The sequence below is a fragment of the Apostichopus japonicus genome, chromosome 2, assembly GCF_037975245.1.
Source record: "Apostichopus japonicus isolate 1M-3 chromosome 2, ASM3797524v1, whole genome shotgun sequence".
Taxonomy (NCBI): Eukaryota; Metazoa; Echinodermata; class Holothuroidea; order Aspidochirotida; family Stichopodidae; genus Apostichopus; species Apostichopus japonicus.
The window spans coordinates 26,807,871-26,826,246 of NC_092562.1; the positions used below are offsets into that span (position 1 = coordinate 26,807,871).

The 18,376-nt window shown below is 34.5% G+C and overlaps 3 protein-coding genes across 9 annotated transcripts in view; all 3 read left to right on the forward strand.

Annotated features, from left to right (window-relative positions):
* The window catches only part of LOC139984442 (angiopoietin-1 receptor-like), a 36,399-nt gene extending 33,488 nt beyond the window's left edge, over positions 1 to 2,911 (forward strand). For all 4 annotated transcript variants that reach the window (XM_071998381.1, XM_071998373.1, XM_071998366.1 and 1 more), the window contains exons 14-17: positions 339 to 570; positions 1,111 to 1,434; positions 2,024 to 2,091; positions 2,773 to 2,911. In XM_071998381.1, coding sequence (XP_071854482.1) covers positions 339 to 570; positions 1,111 to 1,434; positions 2,024 to 2,067 — 600 coding nt within the window. In that variant the 3' untranslated portion in view covers positions 2,068 to 2,091; positions 2,773 to 2,911. The remainder of the gene's footprint in view (positions 1 to 338; positions 571 to 1,110; positions 1,435 to 2,023; positions 2,092 to 2,772) is intronic.
* A 66-nt stretch (positions 2,912 to 2,977) lies between these two features.
* Positions 2,978 to 11,473, forward strand: LOC139984522 (receptor-type tyrosine-protein phosphatase alpha-like). Of its 2 annotated transcripts, none has more exons than XM_071998443.1 (8): positions 2,978 to 3,118; positions 3,934 to 4,077; positions 4,506 to 4,585; positions 4,979 to 5,113; positions 5,289 to 5,417; positions 5,557 to 5,684; positions 6,489 to 6,624; positions 8,569 to 11,473. In XM_071998443.1, exons 2-8 carry the CDS (start codon positions 3,972 to 3,974, stop codon positions 8,641 to 8,643), a joined length of 789 nt encoding a protein of 262 aa, XP_071854544.1. In that variant the 5' UTR covers positions 2,978 to 3,118; positions 3,934 to 3,971; the 3' UTR covers positions 8,644 to 11,473. The 2 variants fall into 2 exon arrangements, with proteins under 2 accessions (XP_071854544.1, XP_071854539.1); XM_071998438.1 differs by having other exon boundaries at positions 2,984 to 3,118; positions 3,981 to 4,077.
* A 5,165-nt stretch (positions 11,474 to 16,638) lies between these two features.
* Positions 16,639 to 18,376, forward strand: part of LOC139984390 (receptor-type tyrosine-protein phosphatase F-like) — a 49,533-nt gene continuing 47,795 nt past the window's right edge. For all 3 annotated transcript variants that reach the window (XR_011799065.1, XM_071998298.1, XM_071998307.1), the window contains exon 1: positions 16,639 to 16,796. The gene's annotated coding sequence lies outside the window, so the exon portion shown is untranslated. The remainder of the gene's footprint in view (positions 16,797 to 18,376) is intronic.

Below are 18,376 nucleotides of genomic sequence, written 5' to 3' on the forward strand. Positions count from 1 at the left end.
ATATTTTTTTTGCTAATGAATGTATTGTAGATCTGAAACAATATTACTGCTAACCTATTTACTGAGACATTAGGGCTGCGTTGATTTTTTTTGCGTCTTACCTTTATTTCACCTTTATATAGGTATCATTCTTACATTTGCCTTACCTAATAGTATGTAAAAACGCATAGCGCAGCATTAATGAACGTTCTTTTAAGTGGAAATCGTAAGAGAAGATTCATGTTACGTTTTGATGAACAGGGTTGTGAAAACATATATGAGAATTGATTTGCCTACAGCCTTAGACAAGTCAATGTTGTAGACACAAATTGTTTTTTAATTCGTTGTGTTGTACCTAGCTTCCAGCTGATGGAAGTTCCTGTAGTTCCGGTGTGACTTTGTTGAAAATCTACTATGCATCAATTAACTTGGAACCGACACATTCAGGCGCATATGAAGTAACAGATCCTTCGAGCACCTCCTTCATATTGACTGGTCTCAAAGTAGAAGGAAATTACAGCATCGACATGACACTAGAGACGGCTGCAGAAGAACGTTGCCGGAGTGAAATTATTTACTATTTTGTTCCAAGTAAGTTAACTTTGAAAATCTTACAACAAGTTCGTTCGTAAATATGGAATAGATTACCAAGCCCTACAAAATATGTCATATTAAATGGGTCGCTTATTTGGCAGCTTTCCAAAAAATGATGAATTTTTATCCAACAATAGAAAAGTTTGCTTAAAGTTCAGTACAGTATGCCTTTTAACTTTTAAAATACTACTCATTAATACCTCTTGTGAGCTGAATTGATTTTGAAAGGCGCTTCAGAATAATACATGAATTTAATGAGCCAATGTGATGTGGTGAGTAAGTAAAAGTTCCCAATATTTTAGAATCAACCACATTATGATTGTAAAACATTATCAACAAAATTGCATTGTTTATTTCAGTAACGAGCCTTTCGTCCGACTTTGTCAACATATATATAAAGTAACTACATAATGTTTAAGTAACGTTAGATGTTATTATGTTGTTGAGCTGCGTTACAATATAACAGTTTGCAAAAAGCTGATTTTCACGATTTATTCTCATTTTTACTAACTTTGTAGTGGCTTTTGGCTTTTATAGAACTCCCAGAATATCAAGCAGCCCCAGCCGTCTCTTATGTTAGCTCAGATTCACTAACAATTACCTGGCCGGTATGGGATGGCGTCATTGGGACTCCTCCGGTGGTTGAATATAGATTATTTACCAAGGAGTCGGAGGCCGAAGACTGGCCTAGTACCTTTATCAGAGTCAATGCAAGCAATGATCAAGATAAATATGCTGAGATAAAAACACCACTTGAACCAGACACAGAATATGACTTCATGGTTGTAGCTGTAAGAGAAGGGCCAAATGGGGACGGACCACCCGGTCCAATCTTGGAAAGGGCGAAAACAAACACGCTTGGTAAGCACAGAACCTCGTTACTGATTCGACCGACATTTAACTTGATACAAATATTTCACAAACTATTTCGTCTACTTCCTACTTTTTCTAAGCGTCCCTAAACGTTATGTTATGCTTTAGTCACTGCAAAATTATGTGTTACAACAGCACATAAACAAATATTTACATTACCTTTTTTTTCCTTTCTGCAATTAAAATATAATGAAACACCTCTAATCGGTTAACCTACATATTAAATTGTTAATATGAAAAGATGTTTGTGTATCATTGTAACGTTTTGTCGAGTTTTCAAAACCAATTCTTAAATCAAATCAATAATATACACACTTTTCAGATGCATACCTACAAAGTAACATTTGCTTAGGGATATACTATTCATTTCAATGGTCCATGTACAAGAAAATGCACATCGAATGTTTGGTATCAAATGTATTTTTGTAAACGTTTTTTTTTTTACAATTGGTACGGTATCTCTCGCTATTATTGCTCTTCTTGCAGTGTTTGGGTGAGTTACTCAAAACGTGGTTAATGTTGTATGTTACGATATGCTTTCATCAAATCTCAAACTTGTTTTTTGTTTCTTCCCAAGAATATGGAAATATCAGAGATCTACAGCCAAACCTAAAAACGTAAAACGACAAACGGACGAATCAAAAGGTATATTTGTAAGTTTAATGGCAATTTTAATTAAAGTTGTCTACATATAATGTCAACAAAAGCTGCCCTGTACTATTGGCCTTATGAAAGTACCATAATAATTTACCAATAGTAGTAATATAAATCGATTTTTTTTTCTTTATAAGGAAACACTAACATCGTTCACATAGGAAGCGTATATCTTGTTTTTTGTAATCGCAGCGTTTTTGTTACATATCTCGCATTAATGATTTCATGGTTCTGTAGGCCATTATAGTAAATGAAGAATGTTTTTCCTTACTGCAGTCAGTTAACATAATTTAAACATTATTAATCAAATTCGAAAAGTAGAATATAAATACCAAATCGTAAATGTCTAATAAGAACAAGAATATTTAATTAAGGTTTAATTCCACGTTTGTTCAATAATCATTTAATAATTGCAAAGTATTTCATGAGTGCAAAAATGATGATTAGCAATGACCCTACTATAAGGCATCATTGATATTAAAATACTCGTTTTTCCCAATTGAACAAATACAATACGATGTTGATTAGAACAATCGTTTATGATATACAAAGTACACGCGTGCAATTGTAAGTTCTTCGACCAACTGCTAAATAAACGGGGTATGATTCTTCATACCATCTGCATTATTTGTTTGATGTGTATTCATTACAAACAGTGTTTCATTCTTACAGAGGTTACAAGCGAAGCCCCTTCTGACTATGAAAATGTTATCAAAGATAGTGGGCATACCAACGTGGTACGATATGTTCCTTCTAAAGTACGCGAGGAATGCACTCCGTCAGCCACAGGAAATGATAACACCATTGATGGATATGAAATTCCATCTATCCATATTAGTGAAGGCGCTCAAGCAAGACAACAAATCAACAAGAAGTCCAAAAGTCGAAGGAAAAGCCTACTACGTACCAAAACAATTCTGATGATGAATTTTCTCTTAGACGACCGATGGCAATTTCTAGGTTTCCGTTGTTCATGAGAAGTTCTACCGCTAAAGAAATGATATCGGCTACCTTTAAGGTAAAGATAAGTACATAACTCAAAATAGTCGTTGATTACCAGTAAGATATTATGAATAACGGTCTTCCATGAAAGATATAACCCAGAAAAGGAACTTTTACTAAAATGTCATTCCTGCTGTCTATGATGATCGGTTTGTTAGTGTGGATTCTGCATGATAGTATTGGTTACAGAAAAATGATCAGTATTAACAAAAATAAACTATCACCATACTTTAATATCATAACAACATGATGTCGTCCGTGGGTTAAATACTAAACTGAATAAGTAGATGTTGTCCTGTGTTCACCTGTGATTACAAAAAAAGGTACTTCATCACATAAAAGATATGCACTTGATTTAAATCATAATAATATAAATAATCGATAGATATGCGCCCATTATTGAAATGTCTTGCTCGTTTATACATGCATAAAGAATATTGTCATTGAGAGTGCAAAACAGGACCACGTGTACCTAAAATGGATGAACACAACGCGATTATCAGAGACATGCGGCATCTAAAGTATTAATGGACTAACCGAGAATATGATTGTTCTCAGCAGGCAGAAGAAGAAAAACAGACACACAGAATATAACAAAATAGATACAATTACCACTATCGGGTTGAACCAAAATGCACGCGATACAAATACTAATACTTATATTTGTATACGATATTTTGACATATTTCGTCACCGCCTGAGAAAAAAAATTGCAGAATTTAACATTCATTATCATGGTATTTTCTTTTTTCACAATAATCGTGCCCTTTATACAGTGTAATGTCACCTAACTTAATAAATTATTTTCACTTTCGTCTAATTTTGAGGCAGTATTTATGTAAGTACTGCAACATATTGTTTTTGTGTTTATGCTGAAGCGTCTGGAAGAAGTAAGCCCCAGCACAAATGTCAGTTCATTCTCCGGGGCTTCCCCTGGAAACTTGCACAAGAACAGATTTGGAGATATTGTACCATGTGAGTACCTCAACGAGCAAGAACAATTTAACGAAAGCTGCTTGTTCATAATAAACAAGGCTGTTATAAGAAAATAACCAATCAAATACATAAATGTTCATCGAAACAACTATACACCCATTAGTAATTTTATAATGATAAAACAAGGGTGACATTTTGTGCCCCCAGTGTCAGTGTAATTTGTCAAACGTTTCATGAAAGGTTTATATTGAAGTCAATTAATATGACAACATGTATTCGTTAGTCAGCTGATGAACTTCGGGATTAAGGCAAAGCGTCAACTTTGACAACAAACTTAGGAAAGCGGGATAGTAAACAAAGGAAAATATCGAAAATGGATTGTCAGACACAACCTAAAGTATTGAGAATAACTTATATCTTCTTTGTGTAGTCCATTTTAATGTCATATTTAAAACTTCTTTTCCCAGTGGACAACCATCGACCTATGTTGAAATCCATGTGTCTCACTCAGGGAGGAAACGATTACATTAACGCGTCTATTGTGAATGTAAGCTTTTAAAATAATTAAATTCAGTGCTCTAAGTTCAAGCCAAGGCGAGAAATACATTGGCTAGTTCGCTAGTCAAACCAGTAAAATCAGGTTAACATGTCATGTACACTACCATCTGAGCTACACGAGCCGTGATTGCCATCGCTATGTAGGAAATTGCTTTGCTGGGATCGCATGGTATCCAATTGGATAATTTAAATAACATCGATGAAAGCACCTAATTATTTTAATGGGGGAACAATTCTTCTGAAGTACTTTTCATCATTTTAAATAAATGCAATTAATAACAGATTTAGGAGATCGATCAAACCGATGATTGTTTTTTCGGAATACGCAAAGCGCTGTATTTGTACTGTTTAAAAGTTTTTTTTTTAATTTCATTATCTTCAGATTTCTGGATTGAACCAAACCTTGATTATGACACAGGCACCTTTGCCGACTACTGTTGAAGACTTTTGGCGACTCGTGTTTGACTATCATTGTCAGACGATTATTATGTTGAATGAGTCAGACTCCGAAAATCATGTAATTCATTCAAATATTCCACTTTTCTTAGTATAACTATTTCTCGCTTCGAACGTTAGGGTACAGAATTGTCAGTACTAGTCTCTTCTGGTGTTTTCTATTGCGTTACTAACATTGGAACAATCATTCGTAAGTTTAAATCACTGTCAAAATTTTGTATTGTATCATAACACAGGATGCTATCAAATATTGGCCAGAGGTAAACGACATCGAGATCGGAACAATGACAATATCCACGTGCCTCATTGAGAAAAAACAGCTTTATACAGTCCATGAATGTACGGTTGCCCACCTATCGTATAGGGTAAGATACTCATATGCTCATAAATTATTTTGATTGACTAGCTTTACTACTACTATTATCTGTATTCACAATTAACCTCAAATCACAAGGAACCCTCGTTAAGAGCCATACTGTTCCATTCTTTTCGTTTTGCTTTCAGGAATCGATCAAGGTTAAACGCTTCATTCTAAACAACTGGCCAAAGAGTGGTGATAGCTTGATACCGCTTATACATTTCATCACAGCTACAGGATTTGGAGATCGCGGTGCAACATTAGTTCATTGCATGTAAGTTCTTAATCTGGTATTGAAAGGTGTAAACACTTACATAAACATGCCAATCTTATCATAATTGCCTTCGGAACAATTATAACAAAATAAGTAATAATTGTAAAACTAATATGAAAAAGTAAAACAGAACACTTTTTGCAGCAGTATAATGCCAAGGCAAACAGTAATGATGTCTCAGTTTTCTCTAACTTGATGATCCTAACTACCCAAATTATTTGTTTTACATGATAAGTTGCTGTTTTATGGTACTTGATCATATGACATCAGTAAACACTTTCTCAGACCATATGTGATATAATATTGTAGAATCTAAATTTTTACCAGTATCAACTATTGTTCTCATTTCAACTTTTCTTCTTCTCTTTTTCACTCGAAAGTATTATCGTTAATGTGACGAAACGAGCCAGCTTAAACCGTCATTTTCTCAATATCTCTATAATTAAACACGGATGGATGACGTGGCATGATTCGGTACCATTGGCAGTACCCGAATCTACTGTTGACGGGTCATTCGAATATGTATGCTATGTTTGGTACATGTAAACGTGGGCCATGTATTATTTCTATGTTTGCTGTTCTTAGTAAAAATGACAATTCTAAGTTTGATATTATCGTATGTGTTTTGTCGCAATTTAGTTTTGTAGAAATGGCGAATTCGAATCCACTTTTGACAAGTTATTCAAACCGGTATACTATGTGTGGTACATGTAAACGTACCTCATGTATTTTCCTTAAGTACTTTGCTGTACTTAGTAAAATCAATGTGTAAATTATGTATTTTGGGACAATTTTGTTTTGCAGAGATGGCGCATCCAGAAGTGGAGTGTATGTGACTGTTTGTTCTGAGATCAATAGGATAAAAAAGCGACAAACGATACATGTGTTCGACACTGTTAAAAATATCAAAGTGAGCAACCCCAATGCGATTATCACAAAGGTATGTCGTAACATCAATAAAATATTACGATAGCACAGTATATAATACAGTAAATATTAGCTTCAGAAGACTTTGCTGGTGCTTCTGTAAAGAATAGTGGCCTACTATAATCATCATGTAACCTCCCGCCTAAACCCAACATTAAAATAATATAAATTAGCAAAACATACACCAAAAACCATATGCATGGCATCACAGTGTTATTCATTCCTATTTACACATTAAACATAAGCGCAGAAACTATTGAAAACTAATCAATTTCCAGAAATAAATTTGGACAGAATTGACCAGTTCACAATGTCTACATAGCTGGGTATCCTTATTTTTATCACATAAATTGACCGATATTGTTACAAATACTATGTGAATTTAAGGCTAAACTGATGATGACGTCGACTCCTTTGTCAAGATATTAATGTTCATAAATTGTTTTTTTTTTTACCAAGACATGTTCGTTTATCTGTATATTAACAACATGGTACACTTGGATGACATCAAAAACATTTAGATCTTGACAAATTTGTATTACATTGTAGTGGCAGTTTGATAAGGAACTTTGTTTGTGTTGCATATGAGGTGCTGACCTATTCTTATGTCTCTTATATTATAATCAGGTCACTTTAATTGATGAAGGTTCATTTCTTAAAACGTAAAAGTTGTTTATAAAATCAACTTTGGACTGATAACTATGGTCGTTAAGGGTCCACAGCATATCAACAGTAATTTTGAGCCTAAAGAAATGTTTCAACGCACTCCGGTACACAGGCATTACACCATTGTTCTTTTGTGACAAGAATTCTGTTTATGTTATAGTTTGTTAAAACTTTAAGTAAAATTGATGTATGTGTATTGAATTTCTCTAACAAACTTTAGAAAGCACCATATTATTTAAATATTAAACTTGTCATTTCTTGGGAGTATCCACTTTACTTGTGCCAAGTGTTTTGCACTTACTGATATCATTTGCTCCGACTTATTTTTTCAGATTTAGTGTGGACTTTGTGCTGAAAGTTATGTCAAACAATAGGTTACGTTGATGTTATTAGAGGCTAATATATAACGTCAAAAAGAACCGTTTAATTTGAATTATAAAATTTGCATTCAAGTGTAAAATAGTTTTTACATGATTTTATCATTACAATGTTACTAAAGCATTTTACATAATATGAGGTAAATCAACAAAATACTACTGATAAATACAACAGCTGATATATGACAGAGTAGGCCTATACGTAATTTTGACCAGGTCCAATGTTAATAAAACTACCAGTGATTGCAAGGAATACATTCTACTGAAAGTTTGCTTGGAAGTTAATTTGATAAAAGAAAGTTTCCTGACAGCCAATGTGTGAAGAATCCAATACAAAGGCATAAACATAATGTGTCATGTTGTTATGTCATCACGTTTCCATGTAACTATAAACTTATGTTTCCTGTTTTTTATTCTCATATCTAAATGTTTGATGTTATTGTTAATTTTATCTTTGGCCTTTACCAAACATTGACAGAGGTTTCCCAACAAAAAAACATATCAATTTACCAATAAATAGTAAAATGCTACCCAAGTATTTTATGGTTGTTTGGTTAAATGTATATAAAATATTATTTAACAAACCGTTGGGTAAACCAGTAGCCAACTGCAGTTGAGGAAATATTGACGGTTGTTTGGATACGTAAGTGACTTTTTTTTAAAGAGTGGACGCAGTCACTGGTTAATTCCTTCTTTGCACATTTTATGAACAGAATTTCCGAGATCACTGTATTGTTCAATTGGTCATTGATGGTGACAGGTTTTAGTATTTATATTCGTTACTATGTAGTTGTTCCACTTGTTCATTTCGTGTAGCGTTTCAAACGTGTCATTCGAAGACACCTGTTATTTCGTTTACAACATACTGTGATAGTTATAGCAACGTTTAACCATCCATGTGTTTTCTTTTTCAGGAGGATTACATGATGTGTCATCAACTTCTCAACTGCTACCTAACAGAAATGCAGGATTATGACGTGATTGTGTAGTCCTAACCTGCTCAAGAATCTTTAAAACAACGTCCTATTTGCAAGTCTACTAATAAACAGCTTAGGTCAAGAAGAAACACTTCCGGAACAATCAGTACTATTATTTTCACCTCAGAAATCTTCACCATAGCGTGATAGCCTTTAACATCATCGGTTTACCTATTTCTATCCATCGTTTTATGATTATTGGTATTAATCCTTAACATGCCTGTACATTGCATTTATGATATACAGGGACTGTCGGAATTTCCGACTGTCGCCAGCTTCAATTCGGAATTTCCGACTGTCGCACTCTAATTTTTCTGACTGTCGCACTTTTATTTTCATATGTTCTTGTAATTTGTGAGTGACATAAAATTTTCGATCAAAATTGACCTTTAATCAGTCATATTTACCACGTTTTCCTCGTCACATTGAGAAATTGTATCTCGCGATCCTTATACTCCACCATACAAAACTTCGTATGATTTTGAATACTCTAAAAAAAATACAACGTTCGCCAGCTTCAAGTCGGATAATTTATGTATTAATTTTGCTATTGGGTGGGTCGACCCTGTTCGCTTGCTTCAAGTAAGTTCAGGATATACAGGGACGTAGGCTACGTAGCCAGGGGGAGCAGGGGAGCGACTGCTCCCCCCCCCTTTCAGTGTCGAAAAATATGTTTAAAAGCTGTTGTTATTACACTGCTAATACACGGCGATAACGATATTTGTTTTTAGGCCACTGCACATCTGGCTGTCTTACAAAATATGAAAGTTTATATTGTCCATCAGTTAAGTTCGTCAAATGTATTTCTGATATATTATGTAAAAGAACATGTAAAAGAATTCAAACAGGAAAACAAAATCTGCTGATAATATGATATCATATGATAATGATGAAACTGGCAACAAATCGCACCAGATCGCATCTAAGGACCTTCAATTGTTCAAAAATATCTCAAAGGGGAGGGGGACACCCCCTCCCCTTAGACCCCTCCCCATATCAATCGCAAAAGGTGCTCCCTCTTTCAAACTCCTGGCTACGTCGTTGGGATATACATTGTCTCTATGGTATACAATTAAAACACCAATGCTAATCTATGGAAGCTTAAAAGTGCCATCAACATAAGCAAAAACTTTGCCCCATAAGGTACAAATGTATCGAAAAAGGTTCGGAACATAAGTACAGTCGCGAAAGATGGGGTGTCTGACTGAGACTGACCGTATCGTTGACGATTAGTGCGGGGTGGAGGGGGGGGGGGGGGGTACAAGGCAGCAGTCGGAATTTTCTGGCTCCAAAACCCATCCAGTTGGAATTTCAGCCACTACACCCCCCCAATCATCAGGCCTTAGCTACGTCCCTGATGATATATGAATGTTATTATTAATATTTACGGAATTCTCCCAGTTTGCCGGTAATGACACTTCAATGGCCTTGCAATTTGCATCTAAGCATTCTTTATTTTAAGATCTCATGTTTTTTAAATTAACACGTCTAAAAAAAAATGGAAATAATTATATTAATTACGAAAATTAACTGAAATAGCGCATATTGTTACTTTAATGGAAGTTATTTTTCTACTTTCGTACTCAGAATATTAGTTAATAAATTAAGGAAAATCAAGGAACCTTCGTAAATTTAAGATCAAGATTTTTTCTGCCCTTGTTGTTGTATTTATTTTAAGATGTTTTAATGTTTTAATACTTCTTCACATTTACCCTGTTAGAAAAGTTAACTAATATAGGAATATTCATATGTCTAAGACATTCGAAGTTTTATTTTATACCCAGATGTTATGAAAGACGTTTTAAATCAACCGTTGTAAGAAAGAGAACGTCATTGCTACTTTAACATGTTAAACAGATTACAACTTTGATAATTTTCAGAACTGTAACTGACAAAGCGCCAAAACAAAGATGATAAGACTGTTATTTTTACATAGATAGTTTCTACAGAATATTTTTACGCCTCAAAGAAGTGAATTTGTATCATTTTCTTTAATGTTATAAGTAGTGTGATAGATCTATCTTATACAATGATTATATTGTGTAAGATAGGTTTGCTAATGGAAGTCAATGTCTACTTTACCGTAATCGTAAAATATTGATGCCATCTGAGATCATGTTAATAATCCATTCCTAGATAGTAATGGTAATGTGTTAATATAGTAAATCAGTTCATAACGTTGAACATACAACATTACTGCTTATTACACATCGATGGTGGCATCAACATCCTGGATTCACTTAGATTATCTTTGATGTAAGATTCATTGTATATTTTGCAGTTCAAACAAAATAGCAAACTGTAACACTGTTACAATTCCGTCACATACACAGAGATATATGACAAAATGTTGGTATTACTCGACAATTGAAAATGTTCAAAATTTCAATTTTATGTTTAGAACTTCTAAAATCTTCTTGTCAGTTGTTATACCACCTATACATGTGGGGTTTTTTTTCTCCTTAGGTCTATATTGTACTTCAGAACCGTTCAGCAAACCGTTGATAAACTTTTGACAAACCACTTCACGGTTATATCTGGCATATGACGGTTAGTTATTGGACACTGATGTTGACAAGACATGAGTTATGTTAGTTGCAGTAATTGCATTCACACTATATGAAACCATTGTTCTACGCAATTAGTACTGTTATCATTTTAAATTTCGATCACTAAATATGTCTCTTTCATTTGTTAGACCAGCTTTATGCAATTTTGTTCTCTACGTTATTTTGCAGAATTCATAGAATAAATTCAATTTTTGATATACTCTACCAGCGTAAAATAAGCTATATATTGTCTGTATGTTAGAATGAATTCACAATAAATCGTAAATAAAGTTCAGTCTGTAAACGGTACCAATTATTCCCTTCATCTGCGTCGAAGAGAGACACATTATGCATAGTTTTACAAGGAAATAACAGATACGGTATCAGAATATCGCTGAATACACTAGCAATACATACACTCATTAATGCTGGGGACTAATGCATGGGAAGTTTCACATCGCATTTGATAAGTGAAACTAGTTTTCTCTGCTTCCTTTACTTTGTGTATTTCTTTGATTCACATCACCAGGATGTATGGTCGCGGAGTAGCTTAAGCAAGCAAACATCACTATATTGACAAATCCAATACAAATTTCGGTGATAGCATGAGAAAATAAACAAGAGATTATAAACCCGTGACTATAGGTTTCACTTTTTTTAGTTCAATGTGTTAATGTGAACGTGAAAATATTTTCAGTTTTACCTTGAGGATCTCATTTATACGTAAATCAGGAGAGGGAAACAACGGATGTTCTGTATTAAACAGAAATTTAAACAACAGTTATAAATAACTATTCTTACTGTACATGCTTTATCTGTTTTGTTTTCCAAACTATGATGGTCCGTATTTATTTTTCATTTTTTATTTGAACTTTCGCATAGAAGAGGGTAACTCCGTTAGCCTATAGGCATAACTTGCCCGAGGCCCTCAGTTACAAAATTTATAAAATAAAATAAAATGGTTGAAAGTATGACAGTAAACGAGCAGTATAAAAAAAAATAAGGAAAACGTAGAGCATACAATATTTAAAATTAAAATGGACATAAAAATTAAAAACAGAAATATGAACATTAAACAAGCAGTATATACAAAGGTAAAAACAAACCGGTCCGTATTTATCCTTGAGTCAGTCTTATCGAAAACACGAAGAAAATAAAAAATGTTTTGTTGTCTTATTTTCATTTAAAAATGAGTCCTTTCCAGCTTTTTAAAATAGTTTCTAGCATCTATGAGAAACAACACTGACAAAACAGTTTTGACCCTTCGATTATTATATTACACAATACTTATAGTACCGATTATGTGATTCTACGATAACACTCAAGCTTATTTGTATAGCCGCTAAAATGAGAATTTGCAGCTTGGAATAGAGCAACATTTAGGGTTTGTATTGGGTTTTCATATCGATCATTTTCTTCCGTCGGTATATATTTACTTACAGTAACACAGTAGGCTTATTTTCTTTTAATTCCAAAGTTCTTAAAAAATTGCACATAGTCTTTCTGAAATATGTTACTAACTGCCAGAGGACTTAAAAGATCTTTGTATCTCATCGTAACATCAGACTCCTAATCACCTTTTGGTGTGATATTTCTTCATTGAAGTTAAAACAAGTGTTTACTCTTTTATCGTACTGGGCTTAAATGCAAATTGAAAACATAATTTTCACACGAGAAGAATGTAGAACCGTCTAGTTACAACTTAAGTCAGTTTGAACTTGGTTGCCAAGATATCAACGTGTAAATAAACAACCAGGAATTAAAATAATTTTCTAATAGCTGAAATAGTTGCTTGCTTAGCAAATTTGCTGCAGGATTTTCTGAATGATTGAGGCGCAAACGGCGCCCTGAAAGCATTTTGTATCGCAAAGATAAATCATTTGTTTTTCAATTTTATTCCATTGTGTTAATGCATCTGGCAATGACAGAGTGAATGATGTCATCAGGTCACTCCAGCTAAAATGTCTTTTTTTTTATTTGTAAATCATTTATCCACAGAGGAACACAATATTTCTATAAAAGAAAATACACTTTCCCTGTCCTATGATTCAACTTCTCAGTGGAATTGTTGAAAGATTAGCCACTTAAAATAAGCTACGTCCATTCAATCAACCATCTCGAGACAGAATATCAATGAAAGTTATTGAATGACACAACCCCGATACCTTCAATGTTTTTTTTTTTTTGCAACAAATCTGGAAAACAAGTCTTGTTAAATTAAAGTTTATATTTCTAATGCTTTGGATGGTTTTAATATTTTGATACGTTTAATTGTTTTTATCAACGAAATTTTTCTCTCGAAATAAATGAACGCCTATTTACTGTCTGATGTTTCACCCACCATCGGGCTGAGGCACACATAGACCGATAAAAAGGACCAAACGTAACGAGTGTCCCTGGCTCTTCCCAAAACTTCCCCTATCATTTTTTTGACACACCAGCCGATTTACACAGAGATTACAGAAACTACCGTACTGTATAATGTTAAAGTTGTGTATCACAGTAACAACTGGGTCGTGCTGCATAATATGATACATCGGTAGCATTAGCTATTACGAGTACAGTAAGAAATGAGGAAATGTGTAATCCCAAACTAATTCATCAACCTGGATTTGTTGGGATTACACATATCCCCAGTTCTTACTGTAATCTTAATAGCACATGCTACCGATTTATAGCACGATCCAGTTTTTACTTTGGTACAAAACTTTAAGATTTATAGTAGTTACTGCGTTCTCTGAGTGCATCGGGTGGATACGCACGTATACGTACACATTTTGCATAGTGTGTATATGGTAGTGCCATTACGGTTTATCTAAAACAGGGCTTAGACTCCTTTTAGTCTGCGTAGCCATGCATGCAAATGTTTCACAGAGTATCACTTCCTGGTTTACATGCGATGACTCATCATATGGTAGATTAGAAACAATTGCCTATATATATAAATATATATATAAAGTCTATATTTTGTTTCAAATAAGCATTAAACAGAAACCAAACGACAAACTTAGACTTTGGTTATGTTATTTTGTTGATAACTACTGGATATCAATTAACTATTTTCTAATTCTTCCGCAAGTTAATATATAACATAAATCCTGAACGCTTTTCCCACGAAGAACGATGAAGGCGGAGATGGTCTCATTCCCCTCCTATTCCCTTGCGCACACCCAGAGACGTAGCTAAGGCCTGATGATTGGGGGGTGAAGAGGCTGAAATTCCACTGGATGGGTTTTGGAGCCAGAAAATTCCGACTGCTGCCTTGTACCCCCCCCGCCCCCCCCCCCCCCGCCGCTACTCGTCAACGATACGGTCAGTGTCAGTCAGACACCCCATCTTTAGCGACTGCATTTTTGTTCCAAACTTTTCCGATACATTTGTACCACTGGCCCTCACTTCACAAACTTATTAATCACTCTGGGTAAGCAAGTAGGCAACTGAGTATAAGTTTTCTGCTTTAAGGCTACATAGACTACTGACTACAAAAGCTATGTTAATGTAACAAAGGGGAATTTTTTTTTTCAACAAATTATATTCGGCGACATAGTGAATTACCGAAAAATACAGTGCTTTTTCTTAGCGCGCTTAATATCATTTTCTTTGGGGGAAGCGGGTCTACTTATTACTCACATGAAAAATGTTTAAATTGTTCACTTCATGCCAACTGAGCATTTGGAATGAAGTGAACAATTAAACATTTTGCAGAAAAATGTTGAATTGACGAGATACGATGAGCTGTCAGTTAAACATTTTGCAGAAAATGTTTCAATTGCTCAGTAAGAATGAAGTGAACAGTTAAACATTTTTCAGAAAAATTGACGATATACGATAAGTTGTCAATTAAACATTTTGCATACAATTTTTCAATTGCTCAGATGGAATGAAGTGAACAATTGAACATTTTGCAGCAAATTTCCATTTGACGAGATATGATAAGTTGTCAATTAAACATTTTGCAGAAAATTGTTCAATTACTTAGTTAAAGCAACTGAGCAATCCAACATTTTTCTGATTTTTGATAAGATTTAATCTTGTTATCTAAACAATTAACTGATAAATGTCAACTTATGTGGCAAAGTTTTTCTTATGTTGATGGCACTTTTAAGCTTCCGTAGATTAGCATTGCGTGTTTTAATTGTTAACATAGAGACAATATATATACTGAACTTACTTGAAGCTAGCGAATAGCGTCAATCCACCCAATAGCAAAATTAGTACATAAATAAACCGAACGTTGTACAGTTGTTCTATTAGGCATTTTTATTTAGAGTATTCAAAATCATACGAAGTTTTGTATGGTGCCGTATAAGGATCGCGAGATACAATTTCTCAAAGTGGCAAGAAAAACGTGGTAAATATGACTGATTAAAGGTCAATTTTGACCAAAATGTTTAGGCCATTCACAATCACAAGAATGTATGAATAGGCATAGGTAAATTAGAGTGCGACAGTCGGAAATTTTCCAACTATCGTCAGATTTAACAGGATGGGGGGGGGGGTGAGACACCCCACACACCCCTTTAGCGACGTCCCTGCGCACACCGATGTCGTTTATTTAAAACAAATTCTTGCAGCTTACGACCCAAAGTAGACAATTCTTAAACAAATTCATTGCATTTATATAAGTCGACCCAGAAGGCTTATATTTCATAGATATCGTTTATCAATGACACTCCCGGGAAAATGTAACGATAATGGACAGATATAATGATCTTCGAGATGCGTTTTGCCAGTTTCACAAGACCCATTCAAAAAAGGGGCGTCGTTTTCTGTCCGTTGCATCATATGACCGTTTAGGAAGCGGAAAAAACATATATTTCTTGTTGAATGTGAGTTAACGACAGCCACAGGCAACCATGAACACCTTTGCATTTTCTTTTGAAATATAAGTTAACAACATTTGACAAGAAACGTGTTGAAAGTGTTTTATGGCCAAACCTACATTACTTGGGAAGTGTTACCAAACAGTACAATATTTACATGTACATGTACTCTAATTACTCAGCGACGTTGTAGTTCTATGAAACTTCGTATAGAATGACGTCGCACTTTGGACTGCAAGGACATCGTCAGAGCTAATTTACAGACATTGTCGTGATCGAGAGCCTAGATATAGTCCTGTTTTGTCATATATTGTGAGCATAAGACTTGCAGTTATTGTGAAAGCTATGGCATCCGGTTACTATAAGAGAAATACCAAACACGCCTAAACTAAAGAATTCAGCTAGGCCTTCCTTAAAAAATCCCCATAGCATACAGAACAGTAGTAACAAACAAGACAGGATAAACAAGGTCAGAGAGGCACGTGCCCTTCCAGTTTTATGCAAACATTTGCCGTTTATGCACCGTTAATTAGTATATCTCGATAAAGTGGTAACTCGTTTTGTTATCGTTACAATGTGTGTTGTTGTTAATGTGGTGTCCATTCTACTCTACCGTACACTGACTCCACATAAAAAAAATACACCTACAGGCTAGGCAACTAATGTTTTGCACAATTTACACGAAGACATGCCGGAAGAGAGAGAAGAAGGCTAACCATGTACATACCCAATGAACCATTGCACTGAGATACTTTTGAACGATTTACAGGATAGTGACTAGTTTCCTGCAGCGGTAAGTAATCTGCCTATTGTGTGTAGTTCAATCACCGGGAGGTGATTTTCAAACTTTGGATAGGCCTGGATATGTTGACCGAATTGCTTGCATATAGTTGTTCTGCGCAGTTAATGAATGTTCACATGTGAAGCATTCATATTCGTTACATGAGAAATTGGGATAGGCCAACAAGCTTAGGCTAAATCATCACCAAACGCAGACATGGAAACACAATTAGCTTGAATTGGGATCCATATAAGTAGCATAGTCCTATCCTACTTCTAGGTCTTATACACTTAAATCTACGGTAGCCTTGCCTAGGGTCGTTATGTTTAAAGGCTAGGGGCATTTCGCGTAGCCTAAGTTAGGTAAAGTGTTGTTTTGAACTAGTGAGACAGAGGCAACAGCAGTGGTATGATTATATCCTACGTCAGTAAGAAAACAAATGGTATTTTCAGGAAGAATTTTTAAGAAGCCTATGCAAAACTAGCAAACTCTTTTGGTCAACTAGACGTAGTCCTAGCCTAAATGGCTATTCTAATTTCAGTTCATGTTCAAATTCATTAACTTAATTTCCTAAAAAGGATTGGAAATTAGTAAGATAACATTCATTAAAAACTTGTGCATTAATGGCTCACAGGGAATTCTAAGACAACTCCAAATCTTTCCAATATGTAGCTTCAAGTTGTTGTAGTGTTTGTGGTGATCATGGTCATTGTCCCTTTTTGAAATTTTGTACTGGTACTGTAGGATGTAGTAGCCTAGGCTCCTTAAACCTAACTTTTTAATATAACATAATTCCATTGGAAATTTATATCAAATTTGACAGTAATATTTGGATGAATATTTTGAGCAGCAAAAATGTATTCAACATTGCTGTTCATGTAATCAGTCAATTGGGATAATTTTCTTATTAATTAATCTTAGCAATTTGCTACAGTCAATGCACATGTCTTCCCATATCATGCTTCAAAGCACTTGTAAGAGCAGTATGAACTATTCCTCATCGTTTTCAATTGAAACTGCTGGTCAATACAAGGGCTTTAAAGCAGGACATGAAAGTATAAGACAACTTGATGAAAGCAATGATATCGACCATCTGATTCTGAAAAATATAGCACTTTGAAATACTTGCACACTTTACTAGGCTATCTGGCTAACTCTCTGTTTATCTGGTAAAGTCATGAAATTTCTAAAATGCATGTTAACTGTATTGTCACATCCCTATTCCCTACATTTACAATATTGATAGTACACTGATGTATGCTCACTCATCAATATTTGAGTTTTCAGATTAAAGAGTTTTTAACAAAGTCCATGTACATTACTTAGTAATTTAAACCTTCCTATAAGCACTATAGTTTCAAATGCCAGTTTCAAATGCCAGCTAATAGGACCAGATGCATTTTCTTCAATTCACTTGACATGTTTAAACATTTCATGACCACCATGAGAAAGTGATCAACCAGTTTCAATAGTGAACCTGCATACTTGAAGCTTTAACTTTTAAATGTTGTTTCCTTCAAGTATCAATTGTGTATTGCATTGAAAAATAATCTTTTTTGACAATTCTTTGATTTTCAACCTCTGTTTCTGAG